Genomic DNA, 25,348 nt, shown 5'->3' with positions numbered 1-25,348 from the left:
TTAATGTAGATTGCAAACGTTGTGTTGCGTAATTTTATGTAAATATTTAAGTATTTCGATTAGGTAATTGGCTTATGAACACAGGGGCAAAATGCTTAAGATATAATGAAGAAAATTAGATGATTCGTTTATATATAGATGTAATTCTATGGAAGTACCTAACAAACCAGTCTTTGTAAACTTCTATTGAAGTAAAACGACTTTTAAATGACTTTGAAACGTATTAAACAATGTCAACAAAGGATTTCACAAACGAATTCACTCTTGAATCGTAAAAAGCGTTGATTTACTACCGAGTTATTCTATTTATTTAAACACACAGATGCTTTTTGTGACATTTTCAAAGGCGTTAAGGGTTAAAGAACGTATATTGAACATATTTTCACTCGATCGTAAAATTAAATGGTTGTGATATTAGGTATAACATTTTTTACAGTTGATTACACGGTTGGTGCGGTGGCTGGGCAACCGGCTGCTGCGCAACGTGTAACGGGTTTGATTCCCGCACGGAGCAATTCTTTGTTTGATCCACAAATGGTTGTCACGGGTATCAATTTGTATGTTTGCAAACACACACAGCAGTGTAAATCCTAGTGTGCGGAAACGGTTAAAAAAGTTTTATACGCACACATAACTTTTATACGCCAATTTAACGCCAAGGGAATTTTGTCTGCACCTCTGTATTTTTAATTCTATTTTGGGTGATGCAGTCGTGAACTTATATAGGTGTGGAACACTTCTATAAATCTCCAATAAATCTCTACTCTGATTAGCGATCTCCAAAAGATTACGTTCGTTGAAAAGCACTTGTCTAGATACTTTAACACACGAAGAAAAGAAGTTCCATTCAATTCTGGTCACATATACTACCAAGTCCTTTATGCTCACATCAAAAGGGCAATAGTCATTAATTTTCCTTTTATACTTCTTCACGACTGTAATCTGGTATCGAGATAGTGGCCATGGCGGCTTGTGACGTCACACTGATACGGTTCCACCGAACAATAGCAGGATGACTGACAATTCTTCAGTAAAAAGAAAAATTGAGCTGGAATATTACATAATGAGATATCAAGCTGATCTTGAGATGCCATGACTTGGATTTTTTGATAAAATCTTTTTTTGGCAACCCTTAATTGATTGCGGCTAAAATAGAATTTTGATGGCAAACTTCGTAGGCATTAGGGTTAAGGGCTGAGATTACGTATCAATGTCAGATTCGTTCAAATGGGATCAAGAATAAGTTATGCAATATTAGTACCTAAGACCAGTAAAAGCTTTTAAATGATCCGTAAGTGTCATGTTTGAAGTCGGATTTAACGTCGGTATTATTTATTATATATTTATTTATTTTTTTATCTTTACTTTTATTGCCCTAATTTTTTATTGCCCTAATTTTTATAGTTCCTAAGTATATAGTTCCTAAGTTCATAGTTTTTAAGTTTAATTGTTATAATTTCAAATGTTTAAATTTATTATTTTCTATTTTTTTTTTTTTTTTACCTTAATTTTATAACCTAAATTTTATTTAATTATAAATGTTAACCTACAGTATTGTAATTTCTTTGAATTTCTAATTCCTAATTTTAGACACTTCAGTACTTAATAGCATAACTTGAGTTAATAAATTTAACTTTGGTTTAATGTTTATTAGTTTTAAGTTGTAGTTAGCTACTGAGACTATTGTTTCTCCTTCTGAACTTAAATTTATTCTGATAATTTTGATATGTTAAAAATATTAACCCACATCACTGATCTCATTTGTACCTGATATAGTAGGTAATTATGTAATAGTCCATTTAAGCCATAGTGTTATGTTTATATCAATTAACTATCTTAGAATTTGTCATATAATTTTACTTTATAAACAATGTGTTGCGTCGATGGGTTGGCCTGGTGATCTGTAAGACAGGTTCTACCTACAACAGACACCAGTCTCTAGTTATTATATCCAAATTGTTTGCACTGTAATATGATAATGAGAAATAAATATACCACTCGATATGTATCGAAAAAAGTAAGGACTAAGAAGTTTGACTTAACATACCGTCTCCTTTAAAAAGGGACTTGTAACATTTGTATTTAAACTAAGCGTACAGAGCCTACAGTACCGAACTTAATTGAAAAAAAAATTAAGCTTAATAATACAAATCTCACAAAATTACTTAATGACTATTTACTTAAACTAACACTACAACAACTCAGCAGCAACAGGTATAATTAAACACCACGTAAACCTATTAGACACGTGTCTACGAACATAGCAGTCTTCACTGGCTATCGATTTACAAGCAAAACTATAATTAACAGCGACTGCTAACCGATAGTTACTCGCAGCCGGTAATTACTCAATAATGTCCCCGGTAACCGTAACAATAATCCAATGAATATTGACTGCACGGTTGGCGCGGTGGCTAGGCAATTGGCTGCCGCGTAACGTGTAGCGGGTCCGATTCCCGCACGGAGCAACTCTTTGTGTGATTCACAAATTGTTGTTTCGGGTCTTGTATGTTTGTGTACACAGGAGAAAATCCGAGGGTGGGGCAAGTTTAAAAAAAAATGAGTTTAAAGGAACACAAACAGAAATATTTACCGAGTTGTTCAACGTAGCCGCCATTTTGAAATATTAAGGAGAACGACTGTTGGATTATTTTATATTTAGGTACATCGCGCACCGGTTCAAAGTGAATAGTTCATTAGTTTTTAAATGGATTCTTGGCACCACCTTTATATTCTTCAAAAGGTTAAGCTCAGGTTTTAGCTCAAGCTTCACCATTCGCTAGTATTTTATCAGTTACATTTTTAATGTTGGGATGCAATTTGACATTTCGTGTTAATACCGACCTATTACATATGGAAACTGACATTTGCCTTAGAGGAATGTGCCCAGTTCATTGATAACAATACGACTAAGAACAAGGTTCCTTTTAAAAAGAAAAAGATCTCGTTTAAAAAGAAAGCTTTTGTTCAAGATAAAATGAAACACATTACAAAGCTAATCATAATTCAATTCTATTTGCAATAATTGCATAAATAAGTCCATATTGTCCCTACAATACAACACAAAGGGAATAATATGGAGGGATATAAAAATATCTGCCTATATAATCAACCCTGTACAATGAAAATGTCCACGAGAAAACACAGCTATCAATAAAATGTAACGTATTACAAAGTAGGTAAGGTTCAGTATCAGTAATATTTTATGAAAATTTATGATCCAATGCATCAACTTGCTACTTCGTCTTATGAAACGTTTGAGCTCGGTTTACGGTCTTTTTACGATATCTAGAGTTGGACTAATACCTACTTGTATGCATTCTCTACGTCTGTAGAACATCGTAAAATATTCATGCATTTGAAAATTACTTTTGATTTTATGTACTTGCTAGTCGTAGTACCTCGGTCTTTCATCTCATAGTATTTTAATTCCTTCTCTCTACTACACGTCTCAAGAACTCTTCAAATCTGTAATTATTTTTCCGATACCTATAGACGCAGATTTAATTATTATCTGGGGTTTCAGGCAGCAAAGCTTTTTAACGATAGATCTATACAATTTAATTTTTAAATAAAAAAGAAACAGCATAATTCTATAGAAATTGTAGGCTGTACGTTCTTTGTCCACTTAATATGGTTCTAGAAACACAATTGTTAAATTTTTTGCGTACATTTTTAATACAATGCTTTTCAAGATAATAGATAATATATATGGTTTATGGTACCCACACATTCTTTACAATGGAGAAATTAATAAACGTAGACATATTAACACACAATGATGAATTTAAATCCAATTCTTGAATAATAAACCAAATCATTTTTAATACTCTGTGAAAGCTTTTAGATATTCAGATTTTTTTAAATTATGAATTAAAGCTCCACAGCCCATCATAAAAGTTAAACTAAAACCTCTTAAGTAGAGGAGGCCTATTCCCATAGCGCAGTCCCAACAGTGAACTTTTGCAGGTTGATAATGTTAACATGTTAAACTAGCTTCTACCAGAGGCTTCACCCGCGTTCCTGTGCTATAAAAGTAACACACAAATCAGCTCCAATACCAAATTTCATAAAAAGCCGTTCAGCAGTTTCAGCGTGATTGACAAACAAACTTTCACATGTATTAATATTAGTGTGATTCATTTTTCTAAAGCTACTTTGACACGATTGCAAAATGAAGGCCTAGTTGTAAGGAGGTGACGTTTACTCTGCGTCTCGTGTGTACCATGGTGCCGCAGTTTCCGTGTTCACCATTAGTAATTCAGTAGGGCTGACACGTGTGGGCTTACACTTTGTTGTGCTCCGTACTCACCGTCCCTCACGTATTCTGGACCACTGGTTAGGTAATATATCGTGATGAATTACTATGTGTCACAGATACTATTCCTTGAAGAATATGTGTGTCAAAAGAAGGCTTTTTTTTGTTTTTGGTAAAATACCTGTATTATTGATGATTTGTCCGTACTTTCCTATTCCTTTATAACTCTGCCTGCTTTCTGTTTAATTACTAATAGTAATAGCATAAGTAGCCAAAAAATGATCCGGAACTGCAGACTGAAAAACTGTGCATGTGAAATTGTATGTTTGTAAACGCACCCACGACACAGGAGAAAATCCAAATGTGGGGCAATAAAAAAAAATACTACTTAGCTGGTTTACCGGGGCCTGCAAAGCAGGAGTAGCAAGGCGGGAGAAGTAATTGGATGATATTTCTCCTCAAAAAAAGCAATAAATTGGTTGAACCTATTTTTCACTAACAATCTGTCCACATAACAACTTTGTACACATTCAATATTAAGAGAAATATTGACGAAAACTAAAACAAATAAGTATTCGGCCTTCCTTAATACAGCCCGAGGGAGCAACAGTTACGAAATTCTTATCATTTTTTATACCTGTTTCGTTTTTCCAACTTATGTTGTGTATTTTTTGTAAAGTATTTCCAAACAAAAGTATTTCCATTCCGATACTATGAATGGTAAAGTTTATCAGCAATTTATTGTTTGTTTCGTGTTTGGAGGATCGTGACCCTCCGAGGGAGCATTAAAGAGTTTTCTTATTTAACGCTTTCACAACTATTGGGACAAAACTTTGGTTATTTATAATGTCGAGGAAAACAGCCTACTTTGTTAAAAAAAGATAAAAAAATCGGTTTATTGTGACACAAGTGCTATATATTTAAGTTGATTTCGGGATTGGATCATTCCTTAACATTTCTTCGAAAGTTACTCAATCCACCGTGTTCGACTTTCGTGGATGGGACAGGAAAATAAATGACAGTCAGCTGTCTCGAACAAAGGACCGTTAAATACAGGATATCTTCCTCTCAGGCGACGGGACAATTGACACTCGAAAATGGGATACATTTTCCTTGAGTTACAGTTTTAGTAGCAATATGGTAGTAGTAACATACCTACATGCGAATGTTGGTACATCGGTATTGCTTGACCCTCGACTTTGGTCGCAGTTTGAGGTTAATTTAAAATCACTTATTTAACACGTGGAAAAATACTTCTGACTCATTTAATAGGATGTGGAAAATGTCTTAAAATGAATAAAGAAGTTCATAATTACGCCATGCAGTTTCAGAGTGCTGCAGTTGTGCCCCATAACTAATGGGCAGTACTGACGGTGGCGATAACGATATGGTTTACGACCTCAAGTTGGCCACTTAATAAGTTTGCCAGTTTGCAAAGTAATTAGTGTCCTAGCACTACAGAAGCAACTGATGGGACCATTAAGAGTTGCTGTAGCTATTTGCTTAAAAGAGTCTTCGATCTGATAGGAAATCGTAGAAAATTCTTTAGTCTCTTTTAATTCGCTTCTCTTGTGAATATAATAAAACTGGGAATTTGTGCCTAAAAGTACATTAACATTTCACTTCAATAACATTAAAATACTTGTACTAAAAGTCAGTATAAAATATATTCTTTATCTATGAGCCTGCTCGCAAAAATATTTGTGAAATAAAATCGCTTTGCATTGTTAAAATGCATTTATTTGTTTATATTATAGGTCGCGTTAATCGCCGCGCACCAATTCATGATCCGAATATATCCGCATTTATCCGGTTCAAACAGAATGTGAGCCGATGCGAAATGCAAACGGTAGAAATGTTTTATACAATTCCGTTTTTAAAATGAATATGGAGGAAAGTTAAAAGCGTGGTCAATACTATTATTTTGCGGCACTAAAACCCGACAGACGTTATTCTATATTGTACTTATTGTTGTAATCTTTCTGTTAAAATAACATTTGAAATAAAATTTTAGTTTCGTTCTTTCGTTTTCTAGTTTTCACCTCGGCAGCTGATTGCCGTGCCACGTGTAGCGGGTTCAATTCTCACACGGAGCAACTTTTTGTGTGATCCACAAATACTCGTTTCGGGCTTGGGTGTTATATGTATGTGAACTTGTATGTTTGTAAACGCACCCACGACGACGCAGGAAAAAATACTGATTCCTTTTTAAAAAAAATGTTGATTCATATTTATATTTTCACACGAAATAAAATGTAGTAATAAAATCTGATAATTTTATACAAATCCTGTATGGGCTAATGCAAACAACGCGCGTTACAAAGGTCAGATCGCAGTAATCCCCGCAGCCGCAGCTGAGCATAAATTATTTCAAACCGATTTGTGCCGTATGTGTATCGCAATTAGTAGGATTATGCCGAACCGCGGTTACTAAAAGTATTATTTCAATTACTATTTGCAATATAACCAATACAAGTATATTGGTACACAAAGAGGTATGCAGAATACAGGTACCATGTAATATATTTCACGAGTAGTGTACGGTACATTTGGTCTACGACGAGACGTGAAATTACTAAATACTTCTTATGTTTTTTTATAAACACAGAATGATGGTAGACTTAATTAATGTTATATGAACTTACTCACGTAACTGTTTGACGAGAAACTCGACTAGTTTCAAGCCATGCTAGAGGCTCATATCCATGAGCAGTATTCCGCGACACACGACGCGGCGATTGTAGCCTTGCAAGGTAGACTTATTTCAAGCCAGAATGAGAAGTTAGTAACATCGTATTATGGTTGGAAACCGGGTTAGGAAAAAAAAATAATATACGTTACCCTTTACTTCTTATTATATTTATCGTGTTAAATCTCGAACAATTTAATAGTAGCCATGTATTCTGGTTAACGCTTTAATTAAACCACTTGTTAACTTTGAAAATAAAATAATACGGAAAGGGAAACGGGGAGAATTATTTATTTGAACCATTTTTTGTTGTGTAGGCTTTGTAAGACAACATTGTAATTTGTAGCATGAGTGGCGGTTTTCATTAAATGTTTGAGATGAATTTCAGTGCTTGTATGTATGTAGGACTAGATATAATCATTGTCACATACCACACACATGGTTTTGGTTATATTTGAAATCTTAGTCCTGTAGATATTAGTTTCAACCTGGTCTAGTCTAGTAGTGTAGTCTAGATACCAGCTAGTAGGTTGTATCACCAGGTCGAACTATATATTATGCACAATCCACTATATGGCGCAAGAAGCGAAAAATAAAGAATAGCGTGATGTGATGAAGATCGACCACATGTGTACAAATGTAGCATACCAGTTTCAAATACATAAATAGCGGTTATCACGAGTACAAATCACAGCTTTTAAGTACTCTTACGCACATTTAAGGCTGCTGCTTCAGAATAAGCATGAAGTTATGTTTCTCATTACTTATCCAAATATTTCGTAAACTACCTCTACATATATTTCCCCACACTGTAATCTCAATGAATAATTTAAAATGTGTCGGAATATGAGCCTCGTTGCGGAGATTATACCGTTACGTATGGATGAACGAACATTCCTTGTTATGTTAATGGAATTTACATGTTTATTACATCCTCAGCTAATTTCAACTTTATGCCAATAAAAACTAAGTTGCTCTCAGATTGACAGAATTACAAAGGACATTAAACAATTCCACTAGCGTTGGAAATTGAACTGCACGCTGTTAAGTTAAAGTCTAAGGTTCCAAAGCAGTGTGAAATTGAAGGAGTTGATGATACGAGTTTCAGTGATGATGTGTGAATATTTACTGTGATGTGTTTTGGGCTTGTGTTCATATTGTACCTTGTAAAATATTGGCAGTAAACATTTGTTCACTGAAACGAACTCAGATGAAATTTTCATAATATTACCGTCCCTTATTTTACATACAAACCTTGTCATAAATCGAATATGTGAACACAAAGTATATGCATAGAATACCCAATATATTATTAACACTTTGAACGCCACGGGAGTCACCGGTCACCGACGTTAGCGGAGGATTTGCCGTCAACACTTTTCAACTTTTACAGTCAAAGATAAGTCTTTTCTCTAAAAACCCCTCTCTTCTCTCTAAAACCGAAATAAATAAATAACCATACATATTTTAACCCATGTCACATTTTACAAAAAGAATATGTGAATGCTACGCTACGCTAGTTCGTAGCTGTCGTAGCCGTCGTAGCAATGTTGTAGCGTCTTGTAGCAATGACGTGCTTCCTTAGACGTGTCTAGAACCATTCATCAAGCTCGAATACTTTCTCAGAGCTCTAGTAAGAGACCCTTATCTCTTCCACTATGTTAAATTCAAAAACAACATAAATATAGAAAAATACAAAGTATTATTATTTAATCTGGTAAACGAGAATTGTATTATATTTGTTAATACACTTCTATTAAGTCTAAGAAATCTAAGAATCTGAAAGTATGTAGTGTAATACTTTGCATTATATTTAGGTTTCAGTCTAGTTTCAATGATTGCTGTCATAAGAAAACTCTTAGGCGAAACACGCGTTTCTATATAATAAAAACAATTTCAATACAGTTTAGCGAACTTAGATTAAAAAAAAGTGTTAATCAATGACCTATCTATATCAGAATTCATTTGGAAAGCTGCGGCATGGCGAAGCAATTACAGCTGGCTCCGGTGACTCATTAGAACTGCACTGTAGACAGCGCGGGCCCGCTCTCAAGTGGCGACATCTATTGAGTAACGACCTCCTTCACTTGGCATGCTTCCCCAAGTGTCTCCTTGTATTGCTTGTCTGTGCGCTCATTGATTCGGAAAACCTTTACAATTTTGACTTGGATTCATTATATTTTGGTGTATTTTCAATTTTAAAGTACCTTGGTTTTCTAAACTTTTGAATAACAGAGTACAAGATCAATTCAGTCGTTTTCGAGTTTTGCGCCATGTATGTCATTAATTGGACGTACTTCTTTTTATTGGGGAAAATCATCCAATAACTTCTTCGCCTAGGGTGAGGCGAGAGGCAGTGTCAGACTCTTACTGACTAAAAACCACCCCGTTCCTACTCCTGCTTTGAGCCGGAGCCCCGGTATCCTATTCATTGTCCGCAGCTCCCGGATAATTCAACGTACTTGGGTCTAATTTGTATCATTATAGTTATATTCTGTGTTATATAGTGTGTGCTTACACACTATATGTATGCATGTGCAAAGCTATACCTACTCTTTACGTGCATGCATCTTTGTGCATTTTGTATCCATTTCTCACATTCAGTCTCTTTTGTAAAAATACCATACTATAGTTTTACGCCGTGATTCTAACTATTAGTCCCCATAAAAACGTTGTAATAAAAAGCACGGAATGGAACCGTCCGTCCACGTGTGTGTAATAACAGTCGCGTGACTCGGTGGCTCGGTGACTAATTACGTTACGTGTCTAGAATGAACTAAACACACAACTCTCTGTACTCTCCATAAAAGAGACATTAAATCTTTTAAAATTAGTCGTTCAAACAAATGCTTGGAATATGGTTGTGGCTACTTTTTATTAGAACCAACCAAGTAAAGGCTGGAAATCTTAATTATGTTATTTTTTTGAGAAGACACGGTGTAACTCTAAGCCAAAACCGTATTATGATAAGTATAATTAGACATTTATTATTACATTTTCCCCATTCTCATTATTTCACAAAACCTTTCATGTTCTGATACCATAAAACGTTATCAAACACGTAGTTAAACTCTTTTTTCTATAAAACTTTAACTAACATTTTCAACGCCATCCACACTCGACGTTGACTGACTGTCGCGTCGCGTGAAAGCGCTTCAATCGCTTTAAAACTTGTCTCCCTAAAGCGCTAAATTGCATTGTAACAAAAACGTTGACGTAGATTCATTGTGAAAGATTTTCTTTAACAATCTAGCTTCAAGTTTAACTTGGGGAAATGCGTGACAGACCCTAAGAGAAAGTTGGAAGTTAAATTTGATTAAACAAATGAAGATGTTGTATAACACTTCGCACTGATATTAAAATATTTCGCTCCGTTGCTTCCTCTGTTCTTTCACAACTTTGTAATGTGATCCTGTCTCACTTGGATAACTTTGTCTTTAGTGTAGAAGTGAGACTTTGTTTCTGATATATAATAGTGGAATTATTGTTCATTTTTCATATGGAATTTTGGACCATTGCAGTCGAAGAATATTTTATATGTGATTTAGTAATGCAGTGGGCATTATAGCTCTGTTAGATATAAATATATGAGTTTAATCGTGTCAAACAAAGAAACTTTATTTCGATCAGATATAAAATCAAAATAAAAAGTAAACGGAATCTCAGTGTGTCTCAGAACGTCTTTGTATATAATTATGTATATAGGAACCTACATATATAGGTACGTATATGACTACCTAACGAATTCGTGTAAAATTTTTAGTAATACTCACTTGCCTGATTTTAGTGTAATTTTCCTGTTCTGTGTGGGTAGCACTGTCGTTATATTCGCTCTTTCAAGCACAAGTGGAAAATTTTCTCTCAATTATATTTGCACACCTTTGTCACACACCAGATTAACATAATTAACCGTCGCTAGTGTATAAAATTACAGACTTTCATTTCGCAAAACCTAAGTATCTTCCTCATTAAAACAAACTTTTGTGACAAGCTGTCAAATCTGCGTAAAAATCGTCAAAACTTTATACGAAACATTTTTATATTACTTCTCATAATAAATAGAGCAGAAAATAAAGAAAAGATATGTCACATTCAGCCAATGTCAATATTTGTACGCTAATCATAATTCCCGCCAATAATATTGTGTAGTTGTCATTTGAAGTGACACTCGTAGTATACAGGGTGCTTATTCAAGTGGATGATAAAAGCGTAGGACTATAACAGCCTGTGTCTGACATCCAGTGGGCAGATAAACCTGTCTAACACAGGCATAATATTTAAATTCTATATTAATATGTGGATTAAAAATAAACTGATGTCTAATGAAATTTATTCAAGTTGATTAAATAATTTAACAAAAACCATTATTATTAGTTTTTATTAACCTAATATTAAAACTACGCTGTTTTATTTAGTTTTATGAATGTACCTAAATCAGTTAAGACTAAATTCAATGACTATACGAAGCTATCGAAACTCATTAAACACGCGAAATCAAGCATGTAAGATGAATATTTGTCTGGCATATTCCGATCATGAATTTCGCCAGTAAGACAGGTAATGGATGAACATTATGAGCGGTAGAAATACTCACACATTACATGTCGAGAGTAACCATTGAATGGGCATTTCCAATATCGGGAGGGTATATAGATACATAGATATTTGAGGTATATTCATATTAAGCCAATGAATTTCCATAAGTTATTTTCGTACCCCATGCTCCAGTGAGCCCACGGTAATTCTAAATACGTGTATTCTATTTCTATATTTAGTATCTTCGTTCTCAAATTAGATCTCCGAAAGTTGTCAGTTCCACGAACCGTTTAACAAACTTGTTCATTAGCATTTTGCCGATCAAATATTCTGATGAAGATAATCTCGTTCTTATCATTCTACAAATAGAGTTTCGGGAATCGATCTCCCGGAATAAGTATCCAGATACTTAATAAGCTTCAGTAGCCAGTCTGTCGGTAGGGTACGAATTACCTTACGATTAAATTACGTATATCGATGAGAGAATACATTTACTAGACACTAAAAAATATGAATGAACTTGTAGTGTGTGTGACACCTCGCGCCTATAAGTAGAGTAAGTTAGTCATATAAGGAGAGACAATTAAAGGTATTCATAGCATCAACACGTCTCCTTATTACGCTCCCTAACACACGTCATTGCATGGCGACCCTGCCATTGCAAACGTAGTTTTTAATTATATCTATGAAAATTTTATTTACCAAACAAACCATTAACTTCCATTAACAGACCATTACTTAAATACTATTTACCGTGTTTAAAATAATAGATGAAGTACTTGACTTCATCTATCTTCTTTCAATATTTTTTTATTTAATTCTCGAAATACAAGACATATTTAGAATGGTTTGGCCAAATAGAGTCAGATATAATACAATTGAGATATTTATGTATTTAAATAGATAAAGAGTTCAATAACTAATGACTACGACTTACCTATGCTCTGACTGACCCATATGCCAAGCATATCCAGCTGCAGCAGTCGATGGTACAGCTGTTCCCCGCGCGTGTGGTTCATGAAGAGGTGGTAGAGGAAGGAGCCGCACCAGGGAGCCAGCGCGCCGAGGAGGTGGCACATCGATAGGAACCAGGCACCGGGCCCGCTCCGCCAGGGGAGCAACCCTGGCAGCACCGCCAGTATGTACACGAGGGACACTCCTGGAACCAAAGGAAAAAGATATATTAGTTAGTGCTATAAATAAGAATTTAACGGTTTTTCTTCTGTGTCGTGGGTGCGTTTGCAAACATACAAGTTCACATGCACATGACACCCAGACCCGAAACAACAATTTGTGGATCGCACAAAGAGTTGCTCCGTGCGGGAATCGAACCCGCTACCCGTTGCACGGCAGCCAGTTGCCCAGCCACCGCACCAACCGTGCAGTCGGTGAAAAATCTTGATTAATATTTTATTACAATAGTAATTAAAAATGTGCTAGGATTTAGATTGGTACAAAAAGGATTAAAAATTGATTAAACTAGTAGTTTTTATAGGCACTTTAAGAATCTTTGTAAAATTGTGGACTATCTACATATATAATATACTTATATTGTAAGGTTTATATTAAACAAAGGCTATAAAATAAACACTATCAAGCTTCGGATGTAGTCGTTATGTTAGTAAGTGTAATGTATACACTGATATTCTAGCTAAAATATAGTGTTCGCTCAGAAATAACTTATTTTCTATCTAAATTTACGATGGTAGAAAGTAGGTAAACACCGACAAAATAACACTTTCTAGTATAATGTTTAATATGAAAGATTTTGAACCGAAAATATGTCAATATCACGTCATGCAACGCGTTAACATAATGAAATTACGCTGACATCGAGTTGTCAAGTTAATTGTTCAGTTGACAGGCTCGTTAATATCTTTTTAGGAGCACGCAGTGATATTTTGGTGTCACAAGTCCCTATTTTGCTACCATCATTAATAACTGAAAGTAAACAAAATTATTAAAACTTATTTTTGAAGAGTAGGCGGCAGAAAAAATAACATATTATATGTTAAAATACGTAGGAAACTGTGGGCAAGAAGTTAGTAGTAGGCTGGGCTGTGAATTTCATTGTTTGTCCAACCCGGAATCGAAAATAAAACCTTTTGTTCGGCAGTAACACTTAACCACCGAACGAAGTAAAGTGTATATAGTAACGTTAATTATAACTTATACTACTTACGGAACCTGTTCAAAATATAAGACATGCTGTATATTAAAACTGTTAAAACCCGTGACCGTCGTTCCAGTACAATGTGTGGTGACGTCACGGATGTCGGTTGTCAAATCTGTAGGTATTGTAATCACGTTGCGTGACACGTAAACAGCTAATTAGTGCTAGGACAATGACATGACCGATAATATTGTGTGCCTAAACAAGGACGGACAGTTTTTGTTATACGTATATGTTTATTTAATAAAACATATTATACATATAATTCTATAGTTTATCGCGTAGATCATTGTAGACATAGATAATACGTAGGACGTACACCGTAGACTAAGAATTCCACTAGCATTAATGATGCATAATGCTGCTAAACAAGCATAATTGCAAACTCTAGAGCTGCGGACTGCCTAGCGGGTTACCGGAGCTCCGGCTCGAAAAGCAGGAGTAGGAACAGGGTAATTTTAAGTCAGTAAGAGTTTGACACTCCCTCTCACCAATGCTAGAGAAGTAATTGGATTGGAAGAGTTTCCCCACTCAAAAAAAAAACCATAGAACTTTGGCTTCAGGATTCCAATAATACTGATCCTAAACGGGAAATAAAATATAGGATTTTACACTAACCAACAATTAAATAAACTTACACATTCTTTCTTGTGACATTAGCTACATTGACTCCAAAATTCGATATACAAGAAAACATCTAAATCTAGTATTTAGTTCATTCATAGTCGAAGCGAAACGTGACGAAAATATCTCATGTACTCAATAATGAGAAACATGAAGCATAAATAGTAAACAGTCATATATCTGGAACTCCCCCGGATTACCATTTAGCCTAAGTTAATTATTCAGACAAATATAGATTGTCCTGACCTAGATCTTGCGAGAGAATCACAATGAATACGAATGGCTACACGCGATTTGTGGATCTGTTGTATTATATCTGCCTAGTATTTTTTAAGGTACTTAGGTACAGCATAGTCCAGTAAGTCAACTTATCTATAAACTATTAACACATAATTATTTATATTGTTTCGACTTTATATAAAAACAATAAAGTTGAAAATCTAATAAACTTTAAACATATTTTCATAATTCCTTTTGCGCCCGTATTCCGAACTTGCGCCTTATATAGAAGCAGGTGGCCACGAAACTGGACATCGCTAGAAATGTTAATGCCAAGTATTCCAATACCGGCTGAGGCAGTCAGATCCCTCTGACTACTTTGAAACTGAAGTGAGACGACCATCGGCAATATTTTAGCGGTAAACAAGCAGATCTGAGTCTTAGTGGTGCACTAGGTTGATGCTGTCAGGAAAGACGAAAAAGATAATATCCCTAGTCCACATACGGCTATACATTAACCTATGTAAAACCAGTATAAACTGATCGTCGAATGTGCGGAAAGATCATACAAAGCAAAACCATGTTAACTGGTTTATTTCAGTTTGTCCCATAAAGTTAAAGTTCATGTGTCTGTCTGTCTGTTTGTCTGTATTATGATCAATACGCACGCTATCGTCACATTTCGCGCTTGTCATCTAACCTCTACTCTACGTATCTAGGTATAGATACTAAGGCTTCTCCATGATCCCATTAGCACTGCTTGCGGCATTTAACTTATTATAGGAACCTTTTAAGTAGATTATAGAAATCAAAGTAAGTAAGCTAGAATTTTCTTCTGTATTCCGAAAAAAATATAATTTACTAGCGACCCGCTCCAGCTTCGCATGGGTGCAATGGTGATATATTTTACATGTATTATACATATAAACCTTCCTCTTGAATCACTCTATCAAAGAAACCGCATCAAAATCCGTTGCGTAGTTTTAAAAATTTAAGCATACAAAGGGACATAGGGACAGAAAGGGACTTTATTTTATACTATGTAGCGATGACAGATTATTAATAAAAATATGTACATTCTACAAATATGCGATGTCTGTCTCCTGCATGTGTTTATGATAAAACATTGTTTTCGCTTACAAAGTCACTATATACCTACATACATTGCGAAACTTAAGACAAATGACTCTACACTGGAAAACGACGGTTTACTACAGATTATGCTAAAAGCATTGCCTAATGGATTCTAGTGCTGAATTCTAAATGTGTGAACTAAAATATGTACGAGTGTTTAGTTATTCATATGTTGTTGCTAATATTGTGTTGTCTAATGTCTTCATCTGCGAATTCAAATCCTCTTATCAGTCTTGGTAACTCACTAAAAAGGAAAATTATTCTTTACAGTTCTGTTGATCTTTCTAACAGTAAGCAAAAAGGTCCGTGCTAAGAATTCTAAAAGCATTAAACCAATTTCTTTGACTATCAAAATCATTAACTTAACACCTTGAGAATAGCCCACAACGACAACGTCTGCAAGTAATAACATATTAAATTATATATTCTTTCCAATTTTCAGAATTATTAAACAACACAAAACGTTGCCGAAAACAAAAAACCCAGCCCGAAAAGGAGACCCCCGAAATCTGAATCCAATTAAATAATTCCAAATCAGTTTCTTTGTTTAAAAATAAATTGCTTTCAAAAATAAACCTTGTGTTTGTTTATTTTGAGTCTAGTTTGCAACACAGATAAAGAGAATACGATTTTGTTTGCAGATTTACCGTTATTTACATATTTTTCGTAGGATTTCAGCGCAAGCTATGTTTATGAATCTGCCTACATTTTGGCATGAGACGGGCCGGCTTAGCTCTTATATTGGATTTTTATAAGAGCTAGCTAGCCTCGTGTTTTGCTCGGGATTATTTACGTAAACAAAACCTGTTTTATCTAGATTATTATATAAGGTCTATCTTTTCTATATTCAAAAGGAGAGATGGCAAAACTACTCTTTAGTGATTCACTTTGCTTGTGGTGAGGTTTCACCTATTTGTTGACAAGGATAAAGTACCTTAAAGTAAGGAACATTTAGGGGGATATTATTTTATAAGTGTTCAAACGTAATATACATATATTTAAATGATAAATGATATTTATTTTGCAAATAGGTTACAATGTAACTCTTTTACACGTCAATTTACCCACACAAATATGTAACAATAATTCAAGTAAGTAAATGAAAGATTATGTTGTACTATACATAATATAATATATGTATGTTATATATTATGTGTGTAATAACACTGGTGACATCTAAAACGTGATGTGGTTATTAATATAGTGAAGAAAATGTATGCCATTTTATATGACCTACAAGTCCTTGGTACGTTAATAAAAATAATATTATCATCCCCTAATGTCTGATGGAAGGCAGATAGTAGGCGGTACATCTTGGCACTACATTCAACTGAATAACGTAAAGAACATTTCTTTTGACTTCACTTTACAAATGGATACTCGGTAACCAGAATAATTAAAACCAAACCCAAGAAATAAGACAACCAAAACCATAATAATTTATTTTGTATATAAAATCTCAAGATGGAAATCGAAATTTACTCTTAAAAGCCTATGTATTTCCAGATTATAATTTACCTCTGTTCCAAATTACATCTAGACGCCTTCAGCAATTTTGACGAGAAGGAGTAACAAACAAACGAACATACAAACTTTTCGCATTTATATTATTATAGAATAGCATCATTTATATATGTATGTACCATATTGTAGCAGTATAAACAAAGCAATATGTATCTAACTTTAGTCACAGTTTGTCCTAGATCATATCACACGTAATTTATGAGGATTCCTCAATAAATCATCAAGGGGTAAAATTTGAAATATGTAAACTATTGCTAGGGTTATTCTGACTGACTTTTCGGTCATATGGATTCCCGGGTCGAACAAAGAGTTTATAATAGGTAAAAAGTGAGTATCGCATTGTATTAATTTGTGTACCTTTGCCTTCTCCTTTGGAGATTTATAAAAGGCGTAAAGTTATGTAATGTATGTTAGTTTTTCTTCTTATTCACATCAAGTGTGGGAGAGCCATGCCACGGTTTCACAGAAAATAGACGTGAAACAACGTTTGCTTATATTTCGTTGTATGATTGTGGTTACCAGAGACCCAATTACCCCGAATCTTCACAATCCGCGATTTCCCAACAAGCCTTAAATTCCTAACCCCCAAACGGTAACGCACTTGTAACGCCTCTGGGGCTGCGCATGTCCATGTGCGGTGACGATTGCTAACAATCAGATGATCCGTCTTCTTGTTTCCCGGCTTATACCATGAAAAAAGCAAACATAATTTTCTAAAATTCATGAATCCATCTTAGCTCGATGTCTGTGAGCGATCGAATTTGTATAAATTGCTTCGCATGCTGATGCTGATAGGAAATTGAACGCCATCTGGAGCTCGCTAACATAAGTTAGACGTGTATAAGATGTAACATTTTTTTGATGAATTACGTTTATATAAGGCTAACTGGCGCTAAATCAAAAAATAGAAATAATTAAGGAAATATAAATATGAGATATTACAATGAATAAATTAAATATAATATGCGTTTGGTATATGTATCTTAATTAATGTAAAAGTTATCACGTTTTTCCCTTTAAACGCCTCTACTGTAAAGTACGCTTTTTGAGTTAGCGTAGTATAAATTGCTGGTGTCGTATACAGGGTGTTCGTAATAATTTTCTTCTTATAGGAAATAGTATTCTTTTACACAGATAATAAAAAGAGATATAAACAAAATGTGTGTACAAACGAATGCTTTGAGTCACTGCGCTGGCAGAATTCCTGTACTAGTACTGCTGGTACAGCATGACCGTAAAAGGAAACAGTAAAATACTTAATAGTATCTACACCCGTGAACATTAATATTTGGGTCTGAATAGTTAATGATTTGAATAACGTTTATTTATTTATTATTTCTCCATTTTGAGTAACTCTGACAATGACATCTTTTAAATATCTATTGGACACAAATATGGCGAGACCCATAATAATTAAGGAGATCCCTCTTTTGAGCTATTGGTGTTGAGCTCGCGTTCTGTAGAATAAAACCGAAAAATAAAGATTTTTTTTTCTTCGTATTTTTCCAGGATAAAAGGAATCCTGTTTTATGCCAGGATAATAAGGATATTATACTAAGTTTCATCGATATCGAACCGTTAGTTTTCACGTGATGCCTGAACATACAGACAGACAGACAAAAACATTTTTAATCACATATTTGGGTTTGGTATCGATCCAGTAACACCCCCTGCTATTTATTCTTTCAATATTTTCAATGTACAGAATTGACCCTTCTACAGATTTATTATAATATGAATGAATGAATGAATAAATGAATGAATGAATGAGAGTGTTATACACGTAAGAGTAGACTAATATAATCAGAAAGCTCCAAACTGCTAAGCTATCGGGAGTTATACGTGTTATAGTGAGTCAACCATAAAAGATAGACATTTGCTGTCGTGAAATATTTTTTAAACAATTTTAAGGAGAATATTTCCGTCATACATGATTTTTGTGTAGCTTTAACCATTAAGGCTGCACACGCGACGGAAGCTTAAAAAATGGAGTAAGTTCTCCTGTTTTTCCAACATTTCCCTTCACTGCTCTGCTCCTATTGATCGTAGCGTGATGAAAAGTATACTATAACCTGCCCAGGAGTATGAAGAACAATTGTACCAAGTTTCGTTGAAATCTGTCGAGTGGTTTTTATTTCTATAAAGAACATACAGACAGACAGACAGACAGACAGACAGACAGACAAAAATTTTTCTGATTGCATTTTTGGTGTCAGTATCGATCACTAATCACCCGCTGATAGTTATTTTGGAAATATATTTCATGTACAGAATTGACCTCTCTACAGATTTATTATAAGTATAGATAGAAGATTTTTATTTTTTGATTTTGAAATAAAAACTATCCTATGTCCTTTCTAAGGTTCTAAACTATATCTGTACCAAATTTCAACCAAATCCGTCAAATAGTTGCGGAGATTAATGGTATAAGCATAGAATAGTGTTCGACGTGATTCTTTAATTTGACATAACTTTTTTATTTATGAACCGATTGACATGAAACAAACACTAAATGTAAATTGAAGCATACCACAATATATTCGTGAAAACCGCATCCAACTCGGATCAGCCGTTTCTGAGATTAGCGCGCATAGACACACAGACAAACAGACAAACAGATAAACAGACAAACAGACAAAAAAAAGTTAATTACATTTTTGGGTTCGACATCGACATAACAATAACCCCTGCTATTTTTTTTATTTTTATTTTCAATGTACAGACAGCACTTTTCTACGATTTTATTATATGTATAGATATAGATAGATAACTAGATACTTCCGCGCGGTTTCACTCGGTCTACTCGGGTCCTTTTGATCATAGCGTGATGTTTTATATCCTATAACCTGTCTCGATAACCCAACACAAAACGAATTATTCAAATCGGACCAGTAGTTCCGGAGATTAGCGCGTTCAAACAAACAAACTCTTCAGCTTTATAATATTACTAGCGGACCCGACAGACGTTGTCCTGTCTACACGTCTTTAATTTGAAAATTTTAAACTTTTTTTAATAAGCTAAAACATTCTGGACCTTTTTGATGAAAATTGTTATTCAAATGTTATGACAATATCTAACGTCATTAATATTTGACACTGCGATAGTAGCGCCGTCTGTCGGATCCAATGTAAAACATTCCAAAATCAACAACTACTAATAAATTAAAAATTTATTAAAAAAGCATTGTCCAGCGGACAAAATTGTGAATCTAAACCATTCTCAGATCCCCTTGAACACACACAAAAATTTTCATCAAATTCGGTCCAGTCGTTTAAGAGAAGTTCAGTGACATACACACGTACAGAAGAATTATATATATAAAGATTATAAGTAGGTATAGATGTGGGTAATTAGGTATGTTTAAAGCTTTCATTGTCACTAATTATTATTTATGGTTCTAGATTTTAGACGACTGCTATTTAAGTAAGATGCTAATAAGGATATGACAATGAAGCACGATCATTTAATATATAGAATAGAATTAGTTGCTAAATTAACAATACATTAGATTTTTAGTTTTTTTATTTTGTTTTGGTCTATAAGCGAAATTAAAACTAAAAATCGACTGTATTGTTAGACGATCATTTAATCTTTTCATAAAGAAAAAAACTAAAAATATTTCCAATTTTCATCTTATTGAAGTACTAAGCTTGCTGTTTAGGAACATTGAACACTACCTGTACACACACAATTTATCGGACAAAAAAAAACAATTTATCGCTTCCAAGTGAATGCGTGTAATACGATTTTTACTCTGTGGTACTGGTGGCCATATTGTTTCGCATATATATTACGTTATATGTTATAGTATAAAATATACCGCGCGTAACTTGTAGGTCTGTATATTTCTCGAGGGAAATAAACGGTTTTACATTTTGTAACTATGTATCTGCCAACTCATTGTAACATTTCGTAACTGTTGCGTTTAATTTTCATGTGTTAATTAATAATATAACCTAGACAATGACGGTTTACTATAATGTCAACTTTTGTTAAAACTATTTAAAATTGTGGGATTTGCTATGTTGTCATTGTTTTTTGTCTCGCACTGTACTGCAGCAAAAAAATTTGCGTATCGGTCAGTTGCAAGTAGTACTTTTAAAATTTAACATAAATACACTATGTTCTCAATATACAGAAATAAAAATACAGAATTCTGTATTTTATTCTGTAAGATGACTAATAATTTTAATGTCCGTCTTGTAGATAATTTTAAAACGCGTACTTTTTAACGTATTTTTTATTTTCTTACGGAATCAAATCACTTCTACACATATAAAACGTACCTACAAGTGATGTCTAACAAACTTTAATTCGTTTTATCTAAGTATTGTTATCTTGTATGACAAAATACGTGTCTAATATTTTTTAATTACCTAACTGACGGACTAATTAGATTTTTAATTTTCATATCCCGTCATCATCCCTATTCCACAATAATACGTAAACCCCGTACCCTTATTCTCGGAATACTCTATATAATTCTCCGAATCACTGCGATTCTGAAAGATAACGTAATATAACTTAATTATTACTGTACTTTCCCTTTTATGTTCCATGTCTGATAAACATGAAAGTAGATTTCAGCTCGTAAGCGTTGGACACGGCTCTTGTCCGCTTCTTCTACCATTTTTTGTGGCGGCTGCGTAATGAGGATCTCTCCACTTTTTATACCGCGGTAACGTATAATGAATTGTGCGCTTGCTCTTGGATTATTTTCCTCTAATTTTTTCTTGTATGTACGAGATGTTAAAGCTAGGTTACTGTTTTACATTAGTATTGTTCATATATATTTCTACAGATGATAATTTTTAACAAATTGGAAAAGTTCTATGTCTTCTTTTTAACAAATTAAGGTCTATTTTGGCGAGTTAAAGTGCTCTTTTGTAGCCTATTTGCAAAAATAAATTCTTTGTTTCATAGTTATTATTGTACGATTTAGTTTATTGATAAACACTCCATACTATCCCGGACCTGTGTCATTACCAAAGGTATTCAAAACTAAAATTTAATAACCATTAATCCACCCTTGGGTTAGAGCACTCATACAGATTGATCACCTAACCATATAAACAAACAACTGTGACAAATGTATCTTACTTACCACGAGAAACTTAAAGTAACTTTGCGTAACAAACTTTCAACTAGATTCACGCCATAATGGAGTTAAAACTAACAAGATTTAAAACATAAACTAAAGTATACAAGTACTTGATGTTGCTAAGAAACGTGTTATATAGTGTCCTTAGTCTTCATTACATCATGACATAACAGGCCCCTAATAAATTGCTTCATATGTATGTAACTCAGTTTACCCGGCCCAGGATCATAAAGGAAACTACATAGTCCTCCAGCATATGAAGCTATCACTTTATGGTTAATACATTTTCAACCTTTTTCTTTTTGTATTAAAGTTGTAAATGCGTTAAAATGTGTTGACAGTTTGACACAGGTTCATGTTCTTGGAGTTAGTACGTATGTTTGTTTATATGTATTTACCTATGTATGTGTGTTGATACGGGCATGTCCAAACTTTGCAATTTCCAGTAAAATCTGCGGGTGTTGCGTGGGTCTGTATTTTTTTATTTCGTTTGCTGAGAGTTTTTTTTTAATCGAATGAGTTTGAAATGTTTGTGTACGGGTTTGTGAATTCCACGTAAAAATGTAAGTAAAAATGCTGGTTTGTTTTTATCGTATAAAAAAGAAAATCATGCTGTATATTGTAATTGTTGTATATAAATTCTAGTTACACACTGTAATGAATAAGTATACTCTCATAATAAATAACTCCTAACGAGAAATTTTATTTAATTTTTCTTTATTTTAGATTCAAATTAGTTTTTATTTCTTTTTTTTTAAGTTATTTTTAAGTTGTATATACATATAAAATAAATGTGATTATAGTATTAGAATAAAATAATTTTTCGTAAATAGTACACTCTAGTCTCAGTATTTAAGAATAATATTAAATGTCTTACGAACTTAAAAGCTAATTACGCCAGAATTTTATTTCTGCAATCAGAAATCTAGCAACACATCCCTATTGTAACATCTGCATCCAATAATTACTATTTTTACAACAGAATATTCTTTAACTCTTCAATAGGTAGGTACGACACTGACCCTTTGCAAATAATTGGAGTTCCCTGACCACTGTATTCCAAACACAGAGCCACCGCATTCATTCCACCGGCAAAGGGTTCCGTGTGAAATCCAATATTGGAAGTTTAGACCAGAGCGTATACTCGTCCAACAAGATAAGTTAAAGACTGAATATAAATCCATTGTTCTTAACTTATTACCCTAAAAATCGTGTTACTACCTAAATACATAATAATAATCTAATACGCAGTGAATTTTTATACCCAGTATAACTATATTTTTATAATAATTATCGTGAAACATACTAAATTAACTAAAAAATCACGGTTTACTCACATACATTAATAAAGCTCTACTAGTTTCGAGTAACCGAGGAACTCTTCGTCATGAGCAGTGAGCGCAGACGCGGCGACGTCGCGCAGTCTACTCTGCAGTGGGCTACTAACAGTATACTTAATGTTACGTACATTAAGTATACTGTTAGTAGCCCACTAACCATGATTTTTAGTTAATCCAGTACAGACATTTATTTTAACATTTTTCTGGAGCATTGCTAGAAACTTTATTTTAACACCGCTGCTCTATTGACATCAGCAACCTAACAGCTAAAAAAAGAAAACAGCATGTGTGACATAGGTAAGGAAAGATCATCTTATTTAATGTAAGGTTTCAGAAATAAACCCTTGTTATAACCTAACCACGGAGCTCTAGATAAAACATTCTTCAAAGGGGTATTCTTCAGAAATACCTTTATTTATTTTTCTCCCCACGTTTCGTAGAGTCTAGAAAAAATTGTGGTTTCCGTGAAAGTTGGAATTTGGAAAAAGTAAATTAATTTTTCAACACAAAGGTAAATATTAACAGAGATTGCACCAAGTTTTGCCAGGTAGAATATTACTATAATACCTACTGCAAAGTTCGTGAGTTCGTTTAATTCGTGCGAGTCCGTCTTAATGAAAGATTACGGTTATTTGTCTAACGTTTATCCTTGGCGTCATCTCATTTGGCTACAAGGAAAATAGACAACATTTTACGTAATTTTCTTAAAAAAAACTCAACAAATTACCTCAGTTGTTGTGTGAAGGCTTTTTCGCAAAATTGAGGATAAAATTCAGGTGGTATTTTGCTTTACGTGTCGTGGGGTAGGAAAATTCTTGGTGTAATTTATTAATTGTGTAATGAGAATGATGATTATACTGGTATTTTTTGTTATATTTTTTATACACTTATAATTAATTTATTTATTAACAACTGAGTTTATCGAGTAAATCAAAGCTGTACCTAATGAAATTCAACGGAATAATATTTCACGTGAGTTGAATTCTACCTAACTTCTCTACCTACATGTTTAAAGTAGGTATACCGTTGTATTTATTTTACCTTTTATCTATAAGTACAGAATATGTACTAGTATTATTCTATACATGCATATAAAAGCAATAACAATACAATAGAATATAGAATATAGCTACCTATCTATACATGAAGGCCAATTTTCTTTTGTGCGAAAGTTTTGTATCGCGCAGGACGTGTTTCGTATAATTGTGATTGCCTTGCAATTTCCCATAGTTTCCGACACTAGTGCAAATATATCGATTGCAGAACATTGCTACGTGGCCATTATTGTTCTACAACTAACATTTATATCGAATATTATGCGGTACGCGGCATAATGGTTTAATTGTAGTGTCTTTGTGGCGGCAGTGTCTCTGTGATTGGTGGTTGTCGTTTTGTCTTTGCATTTATTTTTCGTAACATTATACTGCTACTGAATTACAAAAAGGAATATGTACTTATACATATATGCTTACCTATGTTTATACTTCTAGTGTGTCAATATAAATGGCGAACTTTATATTAAACACTTTAGCGGCGATACTTACTAAAATTGTTTAGTAAATCAGTGTATGTGTACATAAAACTGTACATGGATAGATAAAATATAACGAACTGATGAAATATCATAAATAAAAGAGATTAATGTTCAGCTAAACAGAGACTGACTTTGACTGATACTAGTGTAGTCTACTGTAGCGTACTGCCACGGTATTTTACGGTAAAAGCCTTACAATTGAGAGGAAAAATGTT

At 33.8% G+C, this 25,348-nt stretch overlaps 1 protein-coding gene across 1 annotated transcript in view; it reads right to left on the bottom strand.

Moving 5' to 3' along the window:
• The window catches only part of LOC118269550 (progestin and adipoQ receptor family member 4), a 93,914-nt gene that overhangs the window by 55,661 nt on the left and 12,905 nt on the right, over positions 1-25,348 (bottom strand). Inside the window, exon 2 of the mRNA XM_035584691.2 lies at positions 12,421-12,642. Coding sequence (XP_035440584.1) covers positions 12,421-12,642 — 222 coding nt within the window. The remainder of the gene's footprint in view (positions 1-12,420; positions 12,643-25,348) is intronic.

This window comes from Spodoptera frugiperda, chromosome 30 (genome assembly GCF_023101765.2).
Source record: "Spodoptera frugiperda isolate SF20-4 chromosome 30, AGI-APGP_CSIRO_Sfru_2.0, whole genome shotgun sequence".
Taxonomy (NCBI): domain Eukaryota; kingdom Metazoa; phylum Arthropoda; class Insecta; order Lepidoptera; family Noctuidae; genus Spodoptera; species Spodoptera frugiperda.
Note: the sequence above shows the minus strand (reverse complement) of the source record. Positions and strands in the feature narration are given on the sequence as shown.